Genomic DNA, 24121 nt, shown 5'->3' on the forward strand with positions numbered 1-24121 from the left:
GCATGTGGGATCTTCCCAGACCAGGGATCAAACCCGTGTCCCCTGCATTGGCAGGCAGTTTCTTAACCACTGCGCCACCAGGGAAGTCCCTGTATATGTATTCTTTTTCAGATTCTTTTCCTATAGGTTATTACAAGTTATTGAGTATATGTAGATTTCTTTATAGTCATTTTCATTTTTAAAATGTCAGTAGCAATTTCTGATGCTAAAAATTTGAGTGTTTTCTCTTATTTTCTTGGCCAATCTATCTAAAAAACCTTTTCAAAACATCAGCTTTTGTTTTCACTGATTTTCTCCATTGTTTTTTATTCTCGTGTTCATTATAGTTTCTTCACTTATCTTTACTATTTTCTACCTTCTGCTCACTTTGTGTTTTGTTTGCTCTTCTCTTTTCAGTGTATTAAGGTGGAAATTTAGCTTCTTGATTTGAGATCTCTGTTCTTTTAATATCTAAACATATAGCCATAAATATCTCTCTGAACACCACTTTTGTTCCATCCCATCAGTTTTGGTATATTGTATCTTCATTTTTATTCATCTAAAAGTAATTTCTGATTGCCTTTTGATATCTTCTACAACCTATTGGGTATTTAAGTGTGTGTTATTTAATTTCCACATATTTGTGTGTTCCCCAATTTTCTTTCTGTTATTGATTTCTAATTACATTCCATTGTGGTGGAAAGACATGCACCATATTATTTCTATCATGATTATTATTTTTTAAACTGCACAATTAATTGAAGCAACAGATTACAGTCTGGTTTATCCAAAGAGATGCTAGTCCAAGAATTAAAGGCCATGAGGTCCCAGAATGTAATCCAGTTCCTTTAGTCAATCCAAAGATGCAGAAGAGGCCACTGATCTCACTGCTGCAGTGATAGTCCCTATATGTGGACTTGGCCTTGCTCAGTCATTGGCTTCGAAGTCTGAGCAAAGGTCATAGAGGCAATGGGTCATGATTGAGTATCCTGGTGGTTTTACTTTTTTGATTGGTAGAGCAAATTATGATTGCGCCAAGTAAACTTTGCATTTTCGCTGTGCTTCCTTTTATCTTTTTCCCTACAGTATTATTTCCATTCCTCACCCCAGTCTTTGAAGTATTAAATATTACTGTGTTTCCAAAAAATTCTGTGAATTTTTTGGCGAAGTCTGTAAAAAGGATGAAAGAGAGTCGCCTCAAAGATAAACAAACGGTAAAGTCTGGTGGTGGTTACATGAGGGGGCTCACTTTTTGATAATTTATTGAGCTGTACACATATTTCTTATGCATATCTCTACATTTTTTAAAGATAGGTAGAAAACTAAAGAGTTTAGAATAGGAGGACTATAAAATTTGGGGGGAATGAATAAGGAGGAAGTTGGGGAAGGAAATAAGAGTATGAGCCAGAGAGCAATATTTAAATATAATAATAGGCATGCCAATTAGTATGTCACTGCATAAATATTAATGAGATAAGGAGTTTACCACTTTTCTTCAATAAATGGTTAAGGGATAAAAGTTACTGATTAAAAATGATTTCACTGGTATTTCACCAAATATTAGCTTGGCAAAGAATCACTTCAGTTCCAAGCTTCCTATTTCACAGGTTGTCCAATGGAAGGCCCTGTCAGCCACCTGATGCAGTGTAGTCATTTTAAAAGTTGAGCTCACTCATAGTTGGAGTGGGCAGGAGTCTTCTCTGGCCAATGAAGCCACAAGTGGGTTAACCCAGCTCTGCCTTCATGAGGGCTGGAGGTCAGCACAAGTATGTCTGCAGGTCAGGGGACAGGGCTGGGTACTCAGGATGTCACTGAAGAATGTGTAGCATTCTGGAAGGGTGAAGGGCTTGAAGATGCTTCTACAAAAGCCGCCGATGAACTCTGCAGATATCAGGGGATTAATTTATGTGATCATTCATTAAGAATTAAAGTTGGAGACAAGCCTCTTAGACAGCCTCATCCACCAGAGGGCAGACAGCAGAAGCAAGAAGAACTACAATCCTGCAGCCTGTGGAACAAAAACTACATTCACAAAAATATAGACAAGATGAAAAGGCAGAGTGCTGTGTACCAGATGAAGGAACAAGATAAAACCCCAGAAAAACAACTAAATGAAGTGGAGATAGGCAACCTTCCAGAAAAAGAATTCAGGATAATGATAGTGAAGATGATCCAGGGCCTCGGAAAAAGAATGGAGGCAAAGATCAAGAAGATGCAAGAAATGTTTAACAAAAACCTAGAAGAATTAAAGAACAAACACCTAGAAGAATTAAAGAACAAACAAACAGAGATGAACAATACAATAACTGAAATAAAAACTACACTAGAAGGAATCAATAGCAGAATAATTGAGGCAGAAGAACAGATAAGTGGTCTGGAAGACAGAATGGTGGAATTCATTGCCACGGAACAGAATAAAGAAAAAAGAATGAAAAGAAATGAAGACAGCCTAAGAGACCTCTGGGACAACATTTGCATTATAGGGGTCCCAGAAGGAGAAGAGAGAGAGAAATGACCTGAGGAAATATTTGAAGAGATTATAAGTTGAAAACTTCCCTAACATGGGAAAGGAATTAGCCCCCAAGTCCAGGAAGTGCAGAGTCCCATACAGGATAACCCAAGGAGAAACATGCTGAGACACATAGTAATCAAGTTGACAAAAATTAAAGACAAAGAAAAATTATTGAAAGCAACAAGGGAAAAGTGACAAATAACATACAAGGGAACTGCATAAGGTTAACAGCTGATTTCTCAGCAAAAACTCTATAAGCCAGAAGGGAGTGGCATGATATATTTAAAGTGATGAAAGGGAAGAACCTACAACCAAGATTACTCTACCTGGCAAAGATCTCATTCAGATTCGATGGAGAAATCAAAAGCTTTACAGACAAGCAAAAGCTAAGAAAATTCAGCACCACCAAACCAGCTCTACAACAAATGCTACAGGAACTTCTCTAAGTGGGAAACACAAGAGAAGAAAAGGACCTACAAAAACAAACCCATAACAATTAAGAAAATGGTAATAGGAACATACATATTGATAATTTACCTTAAACGTGAATGGATTAAATGCTCCAGCCAAAAGACACAGGCTCAGTGAATGGATACAAAAATAAGACCCATATACATGCTGTCTACAAGAGACCCACTTCAGACCTAGGGACACATACAAACTGAAAGTGAGGGGATGGAAAAAGATATTCCATGCAAATGGAAATCAAAAGAAAGCTGGAGTAGCAATACTCATATCAGATAAAATGGACTTTAAAATAAAGAATGTTACAAGAGACAAGGAAAGACAACTACATAATGATCAAGGGATCAATCCAAGAAGAAGATATAACAATTATAAATATATATGCACCCAACATAGGAGCACCTCCATACATAAGGCAACTGCTAACAGTTATAAAAGAGGAAATAGACAGTAACACAATAATAGTGGGGGACTTTAACACCTCACTTACACCAATGAACAAATCATCCAAACAGAAAATTAATAAGGAAACACAAGATTTAAATGACACAATAGACCAGATAGATTTAATTGATATTTGTAGGACATTCCATCCAAAACCAGCAGATTACACTTTCTTCTCAAGTGCACATGGAACATTCTCCAGGATAGATTACATCTTGGGTCAGAAATCAAGCCTCAGTAAATTTAAGAAAATTGAAATCATATCAAGCATCTTTTCTGACCACAATGCTATGAGATTAGAAATCAATTATAGGGAAAATAACGTAAAAAACATAAACACATGGAGGCTAAACAATACACTACTTAATAACCAAGAGATCACTGAAGAAATCAAAGAGGAAATCAAAAAATACCTAGTGACAAATGACTACGAAAACACGACGATCCAAAACCTACGGGATGCAGCAAAAGCAGTTCTAAGAGGGAAGTTTATAGCTATACAAGCCTACCTCAAAAACAAGAAATGTCTCAAATAAACAACCTAACCTTACACCTAAAGCAATTAGAGAAAGAAGAACAAAAAAAACCCCAAAGTTAGCAGAAGGAAAGAAATCATAAAGATCAGATCAGAAATAAATGAAAAAGAGATGAAGGAAACAATAGCAAAGACCAATAAAACTAAAAGCTGGTTCTTTGAGAAGATAAACAAAATTGATAAACCATTAGCCAGACTCATCAAGAAAAAAAGGGAGGAGACTCGGGCTTCCCTGGTGGCACAGTGGTTGAGAGTCTGCCTGCCAATGCAGGGGACATGGGTTCCTGCCCCAGTGCAGGAAGATCCCACATGCCGCGGAGCGGCTAGGCCCGTGAGCCATGGCTGCTGAGCCTGCGCGTCTGGAGCCTGTGCTCCGCAATGGGAGAGGCGGCAACGGTGAGAGGCCCGCGTACCGCAAAAAAAAAAAAAAAAAAAAAAAAAAAAAAGGGAGAAGACTCAAATCAATAGAATTAGAAATGAAAAAGGAGAAGTAACAACTGACACTGCAGAAACACAAAGGATCATGAGAGATTACTACAAGCAACTGTAGCCAATAAAATGGACAACCTGAAAGAAATGGACAAATTCTTAGAAAAGCACAACTTTCTGAGACTGAACCAGGAAGAAATAGAAAATATAAACATACCAATCACAAGCACTGAAATCGAGACTGTGATTAAAAATCTTCCAACAAACAAAAGCCCAGGACCAGATGGCTTCACAGGTGTGGTGTGATGAATTGGGAGATTGGGATTGACATATATACACTAATATCTATAAAATGGATAACTGATAACTAAAAAGAACCTGCTGTATAAATAAATAAATAAATAAAAAGGATTAAAGTTGGAGGGAAAACAGGGACTGATGTCATGGATCTTTTCCTAAGCAAACAGGTATGACAGGAGAGAGAGCAGATAACTCTTTAGTTAAGAAGCTGTTTCAAAAGCCAGAGAAACCAAAGATCAGAGAGAGTGAGGACCAAAGAGCAGATGGGCGTGATGGCTGGGTTTCTCTCAGGGAAACATCATGCTCTCTAAGATTTGTAGGTGGATGTTTTGGTCACTGAGGACTTAGTCAGTACTCGTCAGCCTTCTGCTCTTTAAGGGGCCGTATTCTCAGGAAAGAGGTGTGAAATGTGCACTCCTGATTTATTTCTGGCTTCACAGGTGGCTTTCCGCCATTGACATTTCTCTTTCTGTTTCCAGCACCGAGTGGATCTTCTTCAGCTGATGATTAACTCTCAGAATTCCAAAGATGTGGACACCCGTAAAGGTAACCAGGGAGAGCTTCCGAGGGGCCACTGTCGGTGGGGTGCAGAGCTAGGGGGTGGTTCTGAAAATGTGCAGGAAGTTTTCCAGGCAGCTGGGGATTTCTGCCAAGTTGAAGGAAGACACGTGGTCAGACAGAAATGGTAGCCAGAGGTACTTTCTAGAAGTACGCAGGCACAACCTTGTTCAGAGCTCGAAGGGCAAGTATAACAAGGATGTCATGCCCATCAGTCAGTCATGCTCTGTGGATCACCTACAGCCGAACCTCTGGGGAACTTGTTTCCAATGTCAATTCTCAGGCTCCTCTGGACCCAATGAGTCAGAACCTCTGCCTGGAAATTTGCATCAAGGCTTCATCCCATCAGGAGGAACATTGCCCCAGTGTTGATGACCTTAACTTGGAACACTTGGTTAAAGTTGTGTTCACTAGCTTAGTCTACTGTAAAGTTCAATTTTTTCCTTTGTCATTAACAAGCAGCTGGTGGGAGAAACCTTTGAGACTGGAAATATAGTGTTCCTCTTCAAATTGTCACCCACTAGTTTTACCATCCACGGATGGTTTTTGACTGAAACCATTGTTACTATGGTGGTTGCAATATGATGACTTTCTAATTCCATCATTCTTCTGTATTTATGAATTGATGTTCTTTTGTAGGGAGAGCTCTCCATTCTCCCCCAATCATTTATTTGTTTATTTATATCAGCATGATCTCATGTATAACTAAGTTACTCTCTTACATCATTCTTCATTTTGATTTTCAGGTTCTTTCAGTTTTGTCCACTGGAGCTTTTTCAAGCGCGATCTTGTATTTTCTTTTCTTTTCTTCTTTTTAAATCTTTTTTTTTTTTAACGGACTATTGTTTAGAGCAGCTAGGTTCACAGCGAAATTGAGTGGAAAGTACAGAGATTTCCAGTATATACATCCTACCCCAACTACACACAGCTTCCCCACTATCAAAAGATGATACCAGAGTTGTGCACTTGTTACAATCAATGAACGTACATTAATACATTATTATCACCCAATGTCTGTAGTTGACCTTAGGGTTCATTCTTGGTTTTGTACATTCCATGGGTTTTTGACAAAGGTATAATGAGCTATATCCACCATTACAACACACAGAGTATCCAGTATTCTTTAATCTATCATTTTTGGGGAACTTCCTCACTTTCTGATGTAAGACAGTCCAGGTTTCTCTTTTATTTCCCCTGAGTAGCCCTGGAATCAGCCATTTTTTCCCAAGGAACTCTGGTTCCCTTTAGTGAGAAATGGTATTTAGAAATCAAAATCTGGGATCTTAGGAATGCTCATAGCTACTAGGGTTTCTTTGCTTCTAGATCCTCTCAATGGACAAAGTTAAGAACATCAAATATATTTCTACAAGACTGATGAACATAAGGATTTCTGTATCACCCATAAACAGTGATATAAACAGCCTTGTTCTTTCAAACAAGAAGGCCCTGATCTTTAGTTTATTCCATGACATGAATACTCCCATGTGGTTAATTTCAAGCTATGAATGGTTTGACAACCATCTCACAAAATTCTTGAATTTTAAAAAAATTGTTCTTGAGCAGGGACGAGCTGACGCCAGCACACCACTATAAATATATCTAAAACTATGTGTAGATCTTTTTCACACTCATTTTGTATTGTTTGTGTGTGTGTGTGTGAATTGCTTGGTTGGGGCAGGTACCACATTGATCTGAGCGCTCTAAGTAACTAAAGGTCCTACTTCAGTCCCATCAAATAGATAAGAGCCTGATCACGCTTGGTCTCTTGGGAGAAAATAAAAAGAGAGACCTATTTATAATTACATGGGCTGTTTAGTGAGGCTAAAGGAGAGCAAAGAGAGGGGGCGTGTACTGAGAAGATGACATTCAGGCCATGATTGAATAAGCATTGCTAATTCCACTCCCTGGACCCTATTTTTCTATACTGCGTGCTGACTAACTAGGGACACATTCTTCCTTCTGCTACTTTAATGCCATTGATTAGACTAGGGTCAATCACAACTCTTTTAGCTTTTAGTCAATCTCTGTAGTTTCTGTACATATCTGAGATCCCCCAGAGAAGACTTATGCCCCAGGTCTTCCATTGCCTGATGCCTGTCAAATGTATAATCCATGCTTCTCAGGCCAGGTTTTGCTCGCAAGTCATCACATATCGTGAAAGTTCTGATTCTGTAGTTCTAGTTTAGGATTGAAGACTCTGAATTTCTCATAAGTTCCCAGATGTTCGTGATGCTCGAGGTCCATCAACACACTTTGAGTAGAAACAGCCTTATATTGTTCTCTTAAGTTCCCACAAACATGTTTAGATAAAAGATAACTTCATTTTCCCTATAATATAGCCTTAGTCTTGTAAAATCTGCCAAAGAATCAAGTTTTACTTTAGCTAGAATAAATTAAATTATTCTGGAAGAGAATGTTACCCCATATTAATTACAGCTAAAGCACTTGTAGGATTCTCCAAGGGACATACTAATAGTACTGTGTAAGTTAGACAAAATTGCTGTCTCTTGAAATTACCCAGCTGTGCCGTGAGGGAGGTGGCGTAGTCAGCAGCAGGGGCCGAGGAGAGTATAGGCACTGGGGAAAGCTGGATTCAGACAATTCTTGCTTTTTTCTGGCTCTTTAAGGAAGACATGAGAACACAAAGCACTGCCAGTTTAATTTTCAGTTGCTTTTACATTTTCCCGCTAGGGATGTGGCAGCTTCATTTGGATTTCATCTAAACTGTGATGTTTTATATTGATGTGGTTTATCTAAAATGTCTCTCCTCTCCTTTTAGCTCTGTCTGACACAGAACTCATGGCCCAAAGTATCATCTTTATTTTTGCTGGCTACGAGACCACTAGCAGTTGTCTTTCCTTCGTTATATATGAATTGGCCACTCACCCTGACATCCAACAAAAGCTGCAGGAGGAGGTTGATGCAACTTTCCCCAATAACGTGAGTGATGATACCTGGAGAGAGAGGGGGAAGGTGAAGCCTTAGCACGAATGCCTCCTCATCACTTCTTAGAATATATTTGCAGAAAGCATGAGCCTCAAATCTTTAACCTGTGCTATTTAGGAAGGATCTAAAGCGTACAAAACAAAGGGGAAAACATAGGTTATGTGTGGTACACACAGGAATATAGGTACTGTGGAAAAAATGCTGGTACTGGCATATCATACATTACAGTATGCCATGTAAAAATCACAGTACCTCAGTGGCACCTAACAGTAAGCATTTATTGCTCCAGTGTCTGCATAGTTATCTGTTGATATGGCTGGACTTCCTTGGTTCTGGGTGTTGGCTGATGTAGGCTGGCCTTGGCTATGCAGTTAGGGTGACTCAGCTCCACACGTGCTCCACATGTGTCTCATACTCCACATGTCTGCTTCTCAGGGCAATGGCAGATGGCACGAGCAGGAAGCCCAATCATGTGGGTGACTTTCAAATTTCTGCAAGCACCACACTTAGCCAACTTTCCACTGGTTCAGAGTGAGTCACCTGGTCAACCTGAGTCAGAGTGGGAGGCACCACTGCGTTAGATGACAAAGGGCATGGACCCAGGAAGGACTGGAGAACTGGGACCATTAATTCAGTCTACCGCCCTGGGTACACTGCAGACTAGGAGGAGCCTTGTGACAACAAAGGGCTTAAAGTAGGAAACAGAGGACGTGAGTTTGAGTCCTGGCTGTGGTTTTAGACAAGTTTTATCACCGTTCAGAATCCTGAGTCCTTCAAATACAAGATAAGGATAGATTGTAGTGCCTACCTAAGTTAGAGATGATCTGTCTTCTCTGGTAAATCTCATATTGGGATTCTTTTGATGCAATAAGGTGAAAAGGTCACTAAGAGACAGGCTAGCTAAAGCATTGTGTCCTCGCCTTTTTATAATAATACTTATAATAACAACACTATTGGCTAACATTTGCTTCTTACGATATATGTCTATCTAAGTACTTTCTAGTTATAAATGAATCTAACCTTCATAAGATTCTGTATAAGTCAGGAGAAGCTAGGTTATGCCTCAGTAACAGGTTAGCCCTCAAATCTCAGTGGCTTTACAGAGCAGAGGTTTACTTCTAACCCATATCTACATGACCAACATGGATTGTTAGTGGAGGATGGGAGAGGGCAGCTCTGCTCCACAGCGTTACTCGGGGATACAGGCTAAGAGGCTCCACCTTCCTGTAGCTACCTTATCTGGAACATGAGGACTTCCTGTTGTCTGGGGAATAAGGGACTCGAGCATTGCTCACTGGCTTTTCAAATGATTTGTCCCCGAACTGACATAATCGCCTCAGTTCACAGTCCATTGGCAAAGCTGGTTTCCTGTAACTTCAAGTGGGCTGGGAAATACAGGGACTACGTGGATACTGGGTGAGCAGTGTGTGTGTCTGCCACACAAGCCTATGAAGTGTCAACTCTAATTATCTCCATGTAACGTTTCAGAAACCTGAGCGACAGAGAGATGAAATACTTTCACATACTAGTCGTGTACCTAGTGGTGAAAACGCCAACCTATGTGCCAGGGTGTCTGTCTCCTGAGCCAACTCTTACCCTCTACAATGTTGCCCCTTAAATATAACCCCACGTGACAGCCACGTGTCACCCCCACTGGTCTCAGATCTCTGCCAAAAGTGGAATTCTTTGTGGTGTGAGGAGAGCTGGCCTCTGGGGCTGGAGTGGCTTGTTTAGACCTTCAGACCTTAACAGTCACCCCTGAAGGGACAATAGGAGACTGTTCCAGCAACAGAGGCTGTGGCTGAGGGTAGGGTTCTCATCCTCTTGTAACATTCCCTGGATCTGAAATTGTGTTCCTTGTAGCACCCAATCTTGCTCTTTGTTTTTGTATTTGGTTTAGAAAGGAACTCGTTTCTCCCCAAATTATTTATAGAGTTTTCATATAATATAGTGATTCCAAACTTTATATGTATAATGAAAAGAATTAGCAGTCAGGAGTTTTCAACTAAAAACCTTTATGTTGAACAGGGGATTTGCTCTTTTATACATTTCTTTCCTTGGTACAGATGTGTGGCCTCACTTTCAAAAGGAAACAGTGACTTTGGCCTATTTCACTTAAGACTAAGGGTCATAGTCTATTGGTCACGTTTGTTCTCATGAGAAAGAAAATACACTAGATGATAACGTGCGGGATTTCAGGCCCTGTTTAGGGCATTGTCCTAACATCGCCCATAGTCATAACCACTCTACACACCTCTGTGGGCCATTGAGCAGGTCAAAGCACATGATAGATATTAAAATGTCTATAAATGCTAAGGTCCTCTACCAATTTAAATGATTCCCCGGAGCTCCTAACATTTCAATAGGACTACACAGATGGAGTTGAAGGTTGATCCGAAATCTTAATTTATCAAAATCTCTTTTTCTCTTCCCAGGCGCCTCCCACCTATGAGGCTCTGGTACAGATGGAGTATCTTGACATGGTGTTGAATGAAACTCTCAGAATATTCCCAATTGCTGGTAGAATTGAGAGGGTCTGTAAGAAGGATGTGGAAGTCAATGGAGTGTTCATTCCCAGAGGGACAGCAGTGGTGGTGCCACTCGTCGTTCTTCACAATGACCCAGAGCTCTGGCCAGAGCCTGAGGAGTTCCGTCCTGAAAGGTACAAGACCCTGAGGAAAGGACACCCACCCTGATCCTTTTTGGTGCTTGCGTATTTTGACAACTCTTATTATAGTTGACAAGTGGGTGATCATGCAATAATTTATTTGTATATCTTTTTATTGTTGGAAGATTTTTCTGTTTAAGGGTGTTCATTATGTGAGTCAAAATTATACAAAGTATAGACTAGAAAAAGAAAATTATAGCTGTCTACATTCCTAATACCTTAAGATAGGCCTCATTTATAATGTCATATATGTCCTTATGGACATTTTTCTAGGCATATATAGATTTTAAAAACAGGATGGTATTATACTTTATTTGGTTTTGAACTTCTTTATTTAACAGTAAAGTATAAACAACATTCTATGTGTATATGTTTATATGCATATGCCATAATTTACCTAACCACTGTCTTTTTATTCCCTTTAAGCCTTTCTCTCTGTTCTCTCTTAGCTCTCTGAATTCACCCCATGTTCCCACATTCCATATTTTTAAACATTGGCTACATTTCCTCTAGCATTATTGTGAGAGTGCAGGCTGGGACCTAGAGGTCTCATCCCTGATGGTTCAAGCAGCCTCACTGAGGACGGAGGTGCACACAGGTGCCCTGGTTCTGTCTGTGGCTGCACACCTGGGTCAGGTCCCTTCTACCTCAGTATTTGATGACTTTCCAAAGTGAAGTCATCTGTTCTCTACATGTCTGAGATTTCCTCCTTGGATGGGTCTTGAGCATCCTCTTCTGGGAATTCAGAGCCAAGATCTGGTTTGGGCACAGATTGGACCCTGGAAAGAGTTAATGCTCTCCCATTTAGTGTATGGTAAGCAAAATTTGGAATGAACTTTTTAGGCCAGTAGCTGAGATCTAGACCTTTATTACACCCTATCAGCTCCCTGATGGCCAAGAGTTGTTTTGTTTGCCATGGAGTCCCGAGTGCTAGCACAATGGTGACACATAGCACTTATTGACAGAAGAGTCAGAGTGGACCAAGTCCTCTGTTTTCTGGGCCAGGGAACCTCTGCAGTTCCTCCAAGCTCAGTAGCTCCCTGTCCTGCAGCTTCACGAACCTGGAACCAGAGACCACTCACTGTATTTCCCTTTGATTCATTCAGTCATCAAGCAGAGAATAAATGCTCACCTGTGGGTGACGGACTGGGCCAGCCAGTGAGAAATCCAAAGGTTAGGAAAAAAGCCCATTATGGAGAATTTTAAAAATATTCACAAGTATGTGTGATTTGATACGTACACAGGAATATTCTATAGGCACAAGCCTTTTAAATACTTTATTTTAAAAAAATTTTTAACATCTTTATTGGAGTATAATTGCTTTACAATCGTATGTTAGTTTCTGTTTTATAACAAAGTGAATCAGCTCTACGTATACACATATCCCCATATCTCCTCCCTCTTGCATCTCCCTCTCATCCTCCCTATCCCACCCCTCTAGGTGGTCACAAAGCACCGAGCTGATCTCCCTGTGCTATGCGGCTGCTTCCCACTAGCTATCTATTTTACATTTGGTAGTGTGTATAAGTCCATGCCACTCTCTCACTTTGTCCCAGCTTACCCTGCCCCCTCCCCGTCCTCCTCAGGTCCATTCTCTACATCTGCGTCTTTATTCCTGTCCTGCCCCTAGGTTCTTCATAACCATTTTTGTTTTTTTTAGATTCCATATATATGTGTTAGCATACGGTATTTGTTTTTCTCTTCCTGACTTACTTCACTCTGTATGACAGACTCTAGGTCCATCCACCTCACTACAAATGACTCAATGTTGTTTCTTTTTATGGCTGAGTAATATTCCATTGTATATATGTGCCACATCTTCTTTATCCATTCATCTATTGATGCATGCTTAGGTTGCTTCCATGTCCTGGATATTGTAAATAGAGCTGCAATGAACATTGTGGTACATGACTCTTTTTGAATTATGGTTATCTCTGGGTATATGCCCAGTAGTGGGATTGCTGGGTCGTATGGGAGTTCTATTTTTAGTTTTTTAAGGAGCCTCCATACTGTTCTCCATAGTGGCTGTATCAATTCACATTCCCACCAGCAGTGCAAGAGGGTTCCCTTTTCTCCACACCCTCTCCAGCATTTATTGTTTCTAGATTTTTTGATGATGGCCATTCTGACTGGTGTGAGGTGATACCTCATTGTAATTTTGATTTGCATTTCTCTAATGATTAGTGATGTTGAGCATTCTTTCATGTGTCTCTTGGTAATCTGTATATCTTCTTTGGAGAAATGTCTATTTAGGTCTTCTGCCCATTTTTGGATTGGGTTGTTTGTTTTTTTAATGTTGAGCTGCATGAGCTGCTTGTAAATTTTGGACATTAATCCTTTGTCAGTTGCTTCATTTGCAAATATTTTCTCCCATTCTGAGGGTTGTCTTTTTGTCTTGTTTATGGTTTCCTTTGATGTGCAAAAGCTTTGAAGTTTCATTAGGTCCCATTTGTTTATTTTTGTTTTTATTTCCATTTCTCTAGGAAGTGGGTCAAAAAGGATCTTGCTGTGATTGATGTCATAGAGTATTCTGCCCATGTTTTCCTCTAAGAGTTTGATCGTGTCTGGCCTTACATTTAGGTCTTTAATCCATTTTGACTTTACTTTTGTGTATAGTGTTAGGGAGTGTTCTAATTTCATTCTTTTACATGTAGCTGTCCAGTTTTCCCAGCCCCACCTATTGAAGAGGCTGTCTTTTCTCCATTGTATATCCTTGCCTCCTTTGTCATAGATTAGTTGACCATAGGTGCGTGGGTTTATCTCTGGGGTTTCTATCCTGTTCCATTGATCTATGTTTCTGTTTTTGTGCCAGTACCATACCGACTTGATTACTGTAGCTTTGTAGTATAGTCTGAAGTCAGGGAGCCTGATTCTTCCAGCTCCGTTTTTCGTTCTCAAGATTGCTTTGGCTATTTGGGGTCTTTTGTATTTCCATACAAATTGTGAAAATTTTTGTTCTAGTTCTGTGAAGAATGCCATTGGTAGTTTGATAGGGATTGCATTGACTCTGTAGATTGCTTTGGGTAGTATAGTCATTTTCACAATGTTGATTCTACTAATCCAAGAACATGGTATACCTCTCCATCTGTTTGTATCGTCTTTAATTTCTTTCATCAGTGTCTTATAGTTTTCTGCATACAGGTCTTTTGTCTCCTTAGGTAGGTTTATTCCTAGGTATTTTATTCTTTTTGTTGCAATGGTAAACAGGAGTGTTTCCTTAATTTCTCTTTCAGATTTTTCATCATTAGTGTATAGGAAGGCAAGAGATTTCTGTTCATTAATTTTGTATCCTGCTACTTTACCAAATTCATTGACTGGCTATAGTAGTTTTCTGATAAAGTCTTTAGGATTGTCTATGTATAGTATCATGTCATCTGCAAATGGTGACAGCTTTACTTCTTCTTTTCTGATCTGGACTCTTTTTATTTCTTTTTCTTCTCTGATTGCTGTGGCTAAAACTTTGAAAACTATGTTGAATAATAGTGGTGAGAGTGGCAACCTTGTCTTGTTCCTGATCTTAGTGGAAATGGTTTCAGTTTTTCACCATTGAGAATGATGTTGGCTGTGGGTTTGTCATGTATGGCCTTGAATATGTTGAGGTAAGTTCCCTCTATGCCTACCTTCTGGAGGGTTTTTATCATAAATGGATGTTGAATTTTGTCAAAAGCTTTTCCTGCATCTATTGAGATGATCATATGGTTTTTATCCTTCAATTTGTTAATATGGTGTATCACATTGATTGATTTGCATATACTGAAGAATCCTTGCATCCCTGAGATAAACCCCACTTGAGCATGATGTATGATCTTTTTAATGTGCTGTTGGATTCTGTTTGCTAGTATTTTGTTGAGCATTTTTGCATCTATGTGCATCAGTGATATTGGCCTATAGTTTTCTTTCTTTGTGACATCTTTGTCTGGTTTTGGTATCAGGGTGATGGTGGCCTTGTAGAATGAGTTTGGGAGTGAACCCCCCCTCTGCTATATTTTGGAAGAGTTTGAGAAGGATAGGTGTTAGCTCTTCTCTAAATGTTTGATAGAATTCACCTGTGAAGCCATCTGGTCCTGGGCTTTTGTTTGTTGGAAGATTTTTAATCACAGTCTCAATTTCAGTGCTTGTGATTGGTATGTTTATATTTTCTATTTCTTCCTGGTTCAGTCTCGGAGAGTTGTGCTTTTCTAAGAATTTGTCCATTTCTTCCAGGTTGTCCGTTTTATTGGCATATAGTTGCTTGTAGTAATCTCTCATGATCCTTTGTATTTTTGCACTGTCAGTTGTTACTTCTCCTTTTTCATTTCTAATTCTATTGATTTGAGTCTTCTCCCTTTTTTTCTTGATGAGTCTGGCTAATGGTTTATCGATTTCGTTTATCTTCTCAAAGAACCAGCTTTTAGTTTGTTTGTTTTTTTTAAGAAGATGTTGGGGGTAGGAGGGTTTTTTTTAGTAATTTGCTTATTTATTTTTGCTGTGTTGGGTCTTCGTTTCTGTGCGAGGGCTTTCTCTAGTTGTGGCAAGCGGGGACCACTCTTCATCGCGGTGCATGGGCCTCTCACTATCGCGGCCTCTCTTGTTGCGGAGCATAGGCTCCAGATGCGCAGGCTCAGTAGTTGTGGCTCACGGGCCTAGCTGCTCCGCAGCATATGATATCCTCCCAGACCAGGGCTCGAACCCCTGTCCCCTGTATTAGCAGGCAGATTCTCAACCACTACGCCACCAGGGAAGCCCCAGCTTTTAGTTTTATTGCTCTTTGCTATTGTTTCCTTCAGCTCTTTTTCATTTATTTCTGATCTGATCTTTATGATTTCTTTCCTTCTGCTAACTTTGGGGTTTTTTTGTTCTTCTTTCTCTAATTGCTTTAGGTGTAAGATTAGGTTGTTTATTTGAGATTTTTCTTGTTTCTTGAGGTAGGCTTGTATAGCTGTAAACTTCCCTCTTAGAACTGCTTTTGCTGCATCCCATAGGCTTTGGGTCGTCGTGTTTTCATTTTCATTTGTTTCTAGGTATTTTTTGATTTCCTCTTTGATTTCTTCTGTGATCTCTTGGTTATTAAGTAGTGTATTGTTTAGCCTCCATGTGTTTGTATTTTTTACAGATTTTTTTCCTGTAATTGATATCTAGTCTCATAGTGTTGTGGTCAGAAAAGATACTTGATACAATTTCAATTTTCTTAAATTTACCAAGGCTTGATTTGTGACCCAAGATATGATCTATCCTGGAGAATGTTCCATGAGCACTTGAGAAGAACATGTATTCTGTTGTTTTTGGATGGAATGTCCTTTAAATATCAATTCAGTCCGTCTTGTTTAATGTAGCATTTAAAGCTTGTTTATTTTCATTTTGGATGATCTGTCCATTGGTGAAAGTGGGTGTTAGAGTCCCCTACTCTGATTGTGTTACTGTCGATTTCCCCTTTTATGGCTGTTAGCATTTGCTTTATGTATTGAGGTGCTCCTATGTTGGGTGCATAAATATTTACAATTGTTATATCTTCCTCTTGGATTGATCCCTTGATCATTATGTAGTGTCCTTCTTTGTCTCTTATTATAGTCTTTATTTTAAAGTCTATTTTGTCTAATATGAGAATTGCTACTCCAGCTTTCTTTTGATTTCCATTTCCATGCAATATCTTTTTCCATCCTCTCACTTTCAGTCTGTATGTGTCCCTAGGTCTGAAATGGGTCCCTTGTAGACAACATATATATGGTTCTTGTTTTTGTATCCATTCAGCCAGTCTATGTCTTTTGGTTGGAGCATTTAATCCATTTACATTTAAGGTAATTATCAATATGTATGTTCCTATTACCATTTTCTTAATTGTTTTGGGTTTGTTATTGTAGGTCTTTTCCTTCTCTTGTGTTTCCTGCCTGGAGAAGTTCCTTTAGCATTTGTTGTAAAGCTGGTTTTGTGGTGCTGAATTCTCTTAGCTTTTGCTTGTCTGTAAAGCTTTTAATTTCTCCATCGAATGTGAATGAGATCCTTGCTGGGTAGAGTAATCTTGGTTGTAGGTTTTTCCCTTTCATCACTTTAAATATGTCTGCCACTCCCTTCTGGTTTGTAGAGTTTCTGCTGAAAGATCAACTGTTAACCTTATGGGGATTCCCTTGTATGTTATTTGTTGTGTTTCCCTTCCTGCTTTTAATATCTTTTCTTTGTATTTAATATTTGATAGTTTGATTAATTTATGTCTTGGCGTGTTTCTCCTTGGATTTATCCTATATGGGACTCTCTGCGCTTCCTGGACTTGATTAAGTATTTCCTTTCCCATATTAGGGAAGTTTTCAACTATAATCTCTTCAAATATTTTCTCAGTCCCTTTCTTTTTCTCTTTCTTCTGGGACCCCTATAATTCGAATGTTGGTGTGTTTAATATTGTCCCAGAGGTCTCTGAGACTGTCCTCAATTCTTTTCATTCTTTTTTCTTTATTCTGCTCTGCAGTAGTTATTTCCACTATTTTATCTTCCAGGTCACTTATCCGTTCTTCTGCCTCAGTTATTCTGCTATTGATTCCTTCTAGAGAATTTTTAATTTCATTTATTGCGCTGTTCATCATTGTTTGTTTGCTCTTTAGGTCTTCCAGGTCCTTGTTAAACATTTCTTGTATTTTCTCCATTCTATTTCCAAGATTTTGTATCGTCTTTACTGTCATTACTCGAATTATTTTTCAGGTAGACTGCCTATTTCCTCTTCATTTGTTTGGTCTGGTGGGGTTTTCCCTTGCTCCTTCATCTACTGTGTGTTTCTCTGTCTTCTCATTTTGCTTAACTTACTGTGTTTGGAGTCCCCTTTCGCAGGCTGCAGGTTCATAGTTCCCATTGTTTTTGGTGTCTGCCCCCAGTGGCTATGGTTGGTTCAGTGGTTTGTGTAGGCTTCCTGGTGGAGGGGACTAGTGCCTGTGTTCTGGTGGATGAGGCTGGATCTTGTCTTTCTGGTGAGCAGGACTGCATCTGGTGGTGTGTTTTGGGGTGTCTGTGACCTTATTATGATTTTAGGCAGCCTCTCTGCTAATGGGTGGGGTTGTGTTCCTGTCTTGCTAGTTGTTTGGCATAGGGTGTCCAGTGCTGTAGCTTGCTGGTCGTTGAGTGGAGCTGGGTCTTAGCATTGAGATGGAGATCTCTGGGAGAGCTTTCACCATTTGATATTACGTGGAGCCGGGAGGTCTCCGGTGGACCAGTGTCCTGAACTCGGCCCTCCCACCTCAGAGGCACAGGCCTGACACCTGGCCGGAGCACCAAGACCCTGTTAGCCACACGGAATTATCAAGATAGTGGTCACTGGCAAGTGAAACCACAAGAGAAGAGTCCCGTGCTATGCCTGGTCCTGCTGAGCAATTTTCAGACTTCAGCTCATTCTGGCAAGAGGGCAACTGGGTCAGTGAGGCAGGGTGGGGTCCGTTAGGCGGGCGGCCTGAAGGGCCCGGTCGAAGCCCTCGGGGAAGGCCAACGGCAGCCCAGACCCTGGCCTCCTGCAGCTGTGGCCTCTTTGGGGTCTCCTTCCCGGTGTCAACTTGCTCTCAGTCCTGCCTTACCCTGAGCTTCTTCACTAGGCGAGCGCTCCCTGAGGTGATGCACAGAAAGCGCGGGCCTAGCTGAAGCGCGAGAAACGGGGGTGGAGCCACCTGAAATGCTTTCAGTGTACCTGTATGTGCACATTCTCTGCTTAACAACCATCAGCCCATGTCTCTGTCCCATCCACATGCCACTGCTGCCCTTCTCCATGTTATTTTAAGTCACATTGTCTGTAGATATTACAAAATGTTTTGCAAAATAGGGCCTCTTTAAAATATACGTAACTGCAACGCCATTATCACTTTCCCCAAATATACATTTTTTCCTTGGCATATTCAAATATCGAGGAGTCAAATTTGAATAGAACAGAGGTCTAACCATCAAGGAATTTATAGGCTAGTGGAACAGATAGACAAGGATGTCAGTGATTATTCTGGAGTAGAGTCATATGCCCATGTACATATTCTGACCTAAGCATCCCCTGTGTGGGAGAGAAAGACAGAGAGACAGAGAATGGCACAAGGGAATTGGAAGGGCAAGGAGAGGAAAACAATTGAAAAATAACAATTTAAATACTCAGAGACGTTTCTCCAGCTTCCTTCCCCCATGAGCATGTGACCCACATAAGTGTGCGTGGAGATGGGAACCCATGTTTCCTTCAGCCAGTCTCATTTCCTAACTGCGATTCAGAGCATGAACATCTCACCACCCTGAATGTAATTTTAGTGTTTAAAGATAAATTTTCTTTAAACAGCATTTATCTCACCTCCTCAACAGGACTGAAAGCTCCTGTAGAGTCAGAGGAATGGGAAGGATCCATTGTCACACAAAATAACCACAGCAGGATTCAATGACTAGACCTCACAGGTATCTCTTATGCTGCTGGTCCAAGAGTTAAGTTTAAACCTCAGGTCTGGAGCTCTTGTGGTTTTTCTGTTTCATTAATTTGTTTCATCTACTTTTATGGTTACAGGTTCAGTAAGAAGAACAAGGAGAACATAAATCCTTATACATACCTGCCTTTTGGAATTGGACCCCGAAACTGCATTGGCATGAGATTTGTTATCATGAACATGAAACTTGCTCTCGTCAGAGTCCTGCAGAACTTCTCCTTCAAACCTTGTAAAGAAACACAGGTCAGTAGTTAATTTTCTGCATGAATAACATTTTATTGGGAGTTCTTTTTTTTAACTGATGGGTCTCTATATATATAAGCATGTTATCAATTCAAAGAATAATTTATTCTATTAGCCAGAGAATCTGTTTGGAGCCATCTGAAATCTTTAATTGTCAATATCCATGGAGGGCTAAGTCTGTGGCCCACATTCAAGTCCACTGGAATGAAGGGAAGTGTGTGCACAGTCATGAGAGCACACACTGAAAAGTCATGGCTCTTCAGTGATGCTCTTCTCCACCAGAGCTTACAGAAGCTCTCCTGGCAGTGGTTCTCAGCCTCTGCTTGTATAATGAAATTGATGGGGAGCTTTAAAAAAGCCCTGATGCCTAAGTCATCTCAGACTTTCTAAAATAATTCACCTGGAGTGTGGCATTCAAAGAGGCCCCACTGATTCTCCTGTGCAGCCACAGTGAGACCCCCCGATGGAAAGCATTTCTGCCAGATGTGAAGGACTCCCACAGCCCCCTCACCTTCCAGGGGTCCTGCTGCCATCACGATGGGCTCCCTTTACATTCTAATAATAACTCTATGTGTGCTCTTCCCCACCCCCATTCTATTCTTCCCCCTTCAAGCTCTAGTTCAATCCCAAGCCCCTCCATGAAGCCTTCCCCACCCAGTTCAAAGCCCACTCTCTCCTCTGCTCTGTTATCAGTTACCACAGGCTGGCATCATGGATCCTACCACCTAACTTAACACTTTGCCATGGAACCATCCAGTTTGGTTCTTATGTTTTCTTTGCCCCTAAGAATACCCTTAACTCTAGCTCCTCATTTTATTTCTTTAATAAACTCCCAATGCTGCCTTGCAGTCATCCGGTAAATGCTTGCAGAGTGACTTTCAGTTGAGTTAGAGTTCTGGGACACAAATTATGTTCAGTTTGAACTTGTAAAATATAAAAAAATGACATGTAAGTACATGCTTAGTGTGTGTGTGTCTATTTGTCTGCAGGGGAAATATATGTATGTCATATGAAATTTTAAAATACAAGGTGTTACATATATAGAAAGATCTGGAATCTCTCCTCTGAGGAACACAAAGAACAGTTGCCATTGTTCATTCATCTCAAGCACGGCCCTGTAATAAGGCTTATTTCTAGGAGTCACACATTTAGTAAGCAGCTCCTCCCCTTGGGTAGGCTTTCTCAGGGAAGAGGAGGATAGAGACGGTTTCCATTTTACTTGTGGGAGTCTGTGTGTCCGTACTGTAGGTGTGTACAGACAGGGGACTCAGCCCTGAGAGAAAGGGGGCCTCTGGCACACCTGGGAAGGGCAGATGCTCCCTGAAGCTCCACCCAGGCATCCACAGGCTGGGGCTTCTCCCTCCACGACAATTTGCTTGCCCTTCAGTCAACTGAGATTAGAAGGTCACTGTTGGTTCCCCCAACTCTGAAAGGGGCTAAAGGTGAGAAAGGGGCTAAAAGTACTGGAACAAACACTGTGGTCATCAGAAGTTCACCATTTGCACTACACTTGGAGCCAGGAGGTGTTAAGAAACAGACATAATGCTTCACAACGACCTCTTCCCATCATGAAACTGGGTGGATTCTACTGGGAGAGGTGATTGGACGCTTTAGAAGTTGAGGAACGTGCTTACAATTAAAATTGTAATACCTATTCAGGATTACCTTGTAAGTTCCAACATACACAAAATTACCTCTATATCCTTTTCCGAGAAATTTGCCATAATGCCTAAGAATCTGTTATGCTTTTAAAACTCAGTATTTTTGCTTAAAATTTAAATCAATAAAGAACACAGGCCAACCTGATTTTGTATCAAGCCTGGTACAGAATAGGTGCTCAATAGATATTTTGCAGAATGAATGATGGATGAATTCTTTCACCATCCCTCTTAGCACAGCTTATAGAATAAATATAAAGAATCAAAGATAGGTAGGGAAAATTGAATGAAGGTGTGCAAAAGGTACAAACTTCCAGTTATAAATAAGTACTAGGGCTATAATGCAAAACATAATGACTATTGTTAATATTTCTGTATGGTATAAGAGAGTGGGTCCTAAGAGTTCTCACAAAGGGAAAATAATATTTATTTTTTTCCTTTCCTATCTATATGGGATGATGAATGTTAACAAAACTGTGGTAATAATTTTATGATATATGTAAGTCAAATCATTTTGCTGTACACCTTAAATTTATGCACTGCTGTAAGTCAACTATATTGCAATAAAAATGGAAGTTAAATTCTGATGGGATATGAAAAGGGAATACCGTGAACAACTGTATTCCCATATGTTTTATAATATGCGTTAAATAGACCAGTTCTCTGAAAGACACAAACCATTAACATTCAATCAAGAAAATATAGACATCCTGGCTGTCCCTATATCTGTCCCGCTATCTATCAAACATACTGAATCGGTAGTTTAAAAAAATCAAATATACATGATGCTAAAAGTAGCTTTTACATGTTTGTAAAGCATTATTGTCCATAATGTATCTCGTCTACTTTGCTTTTTTTTGTTGGTGGGGCTCCATCAGTCGGTTCTCATTTGTTTGTTTAAATGTTGCAGATCCCCCTGAAAGTGCTCTCTCAAGGACTTACGCAGTTGGAAAAACCTGTTGTTCTAAAGGTTGTGTCAAGAGATGCGACCGTAAGCGGAGCCTGACTTTCTCGAAGGACATGGGCTTTGATCTTCAAGGAAGCTGTATCCAGGAACACCTGAGACTTTACTTACTTTGTGATAAAACCATTAAATGAAGATAGGCTTCACCTACTGCCCTTGATGGATGATTAGGTATTCTGCCCAATCATTTAGCTTTCTCATTGTCTATGTGGAGTGTTATATATTGCGTCATATAAAGGAGGTGACAAGTAGGTGCCGGATACTCAACTTCATGGGCTCTCCTAGGACCATCTCCATCCACTTCCTGATGGTAGTTAGTACCATCTACTCCTCCTGAGCACTGATCAGAATGAAAATTTCTCAACAAATTCTAATGAAAATAAGAATGATTGTGGTGACTGAAGTAGTGACATTTATGTCACAGATTTTATTTTGGATATTCTAAATTAAATATTACATTGAGCAAGTCAATAAATATCTCTTTACAAAAGTATAATCTGATGCCTTTGTGCACATTAGGGGGAATGTATACAGCAGAATCAGAGAGACTCAGGGACTAAATGCTTTTGACCATCACAATCCCTGGTGGGTGGGGCCTTTTAAAAACTCCAGGTTGACATATTAAGTAGGTAAGAGTTCATTGACTGTGACTTTTCCCAGTGCTTAGAAATCTGCCTTTTAAATCTACCTTTATAGTTTAAATCTACCTTTTTTGGAGCACATATGTTTTGTTTCTTTTTTAAAATTAATTAATTAATTTAGTTAGTTAGTTTTGGTTGTGTTCGATCTTCTTTGCTGCGCGCGGGCTTTCTCTAGTTGCGGCGAGCGGGGGCTACTCTTCCTTGCGGTGCGCGGGCTTCTCATTGCGTTGGCTTCTCTTGTTGCAGAGCATGGGCTCTAGGTGAACGGGCTTCAGTAGCTGCAGAACGCAGGCTCAGTAGTTGCAGAATGCAGGCTCAGTAGTTGTGGCTCGTGGGCTCTAGAGCGCAGGCTCAGTAGTTGTGGCGCACGGGCTTAGTTGCTCCATGTCATGTGGGATCTTCCCGGACCCAGGGCTTGAACCCGTGTCCCCTGCATTGGCAGGCGGGTTCTTAACCACTGCGCCACCAGGGAAGTCCCGGAGCATGTATGTTTTCATACCTCTTTGTATTCCATCCTCGACTCCCAACTGTCTTAATGCAATGAACATGGAATAAAGGTGGCTGATTGGTCAGTTGATTGGGCAGAAAGGCTACAAGCACTGGTCAGTTTCATTTGGTATCAGAAGGGTACAGGGCTCTTCCTTTCCCTCTTCTCCCCCTTCCCTCCCTTTTCCTTCCCCTGCCTTGCCCTCCTGGATAATCCAGCCGTAAACCAGTAAGTGGGGGACAGAACGTGGGCAGCCTCACACTGCAGGGCAGGAGCAGAGAAGGGTTCACAGTGACTCCAAGTCAGAGGCAAAGTAGGGAATAGAGGGTGTCCACAGGGATGGCAGCCTGGCATGGGTGTGGGAACCCAAAATACCCACTCATAGGGGTGGCCTGTAACAGCAGCCAGAGACTAACTAGGGTGTGGAGAACCCAAGTAGGGTAAGGGGAGGGGGCATCATGAGTGGAAAGGGATGGATCATGGATTTGGGTACATAAAGGAGGGGTGATCAAGTAAGTAAATATATAAAGGATGGTGGAAGGCAGAATTCTCACTGTTGGAGAAGAGAGTCACTGATTCAGAGAGGGAGAAAACCAGAATAAACCCCGTGGAGTCAGCGATTGAAACTGAATGTATCAGTGTAAATCCATGCTTTTCTTTTTTAACTTTTTATTTTATATTGGAGTATAGCTGATCAACAATGTTGTGAGGGCTTCCCTGGTGATGCAGTGGTTAAGAATCCGCCTGCCAATGCAGGGGACATGGGTTCGAGCCCCAGTCTGGGAAGATCCCACATGCACAGGGCAACTAAGCCTGTGCACCACAACTACTGAGCCTGAGCTCTAGAGCCCGCAAGCCACAACTACTGAAGACCGCGCACCTAGACCCCGTGC

At 40.7% G+C, this 24121-nt stretch overlaps 1 protein-coding gene across 2 annotated transcripts in view; it reads left to right on the forward strand.

The window, feature by feature from the left end:
• LOC111182287 (cytochrome P450 3A24) overlaps positions 1 to 22265 on the forward strand; it is a 42234-nt gene extending 19969 nt beyond the window's left edge. For both annotated transcript variants that reach the window (XM_089895699.1, XM_089895700.1), the window contains 6 exons: positions 1066 to 1193; positions 5144 to 5210; positions 8002 to 8162; positions 10604 to 10830; positions 19316 to 19478; positions 22047 to 22265. In XM_089895699.1, coding sequence (XP_089751825.1) covers positions 1066 to 1193; positions 5144 to 5210; positions 8002 to 8162; positions 10604 to 10830; positions 19316 to 19478; positions 22047 to 22142 — 842 coding nt within the window. In that variant the 3' untranslated portion in view covers positions 22143 to 22265. The remainder of the gene's footprint in view (positions 1 to 1065; positions 1194 to 5143; positions 5211 to 8001; positions 8163 to 10603; positions 10831 to 19315; positions 19479 to 22046) is intronic.
• The last annotated feature ends 1856 nt before the right edge of the window (positions 22266 to 24121 follow it).

The sequence above is a fragment of the Delphinapterus leucas genome, chromosome 15, assembly GCF_059928025.1.
Source record: "Delphinapterus leucas isolate spDelLeu-1000000601 "Yukka" chromosome 15, BTC_Dleu_Yukka2, whole genome shotgun sequence".
NCBI lineage: Eukaryota > Metazoa > Chordata > Mammalia > Artiodactyla > Monodontidae > Delphinapterus > Delphinapterus leucas.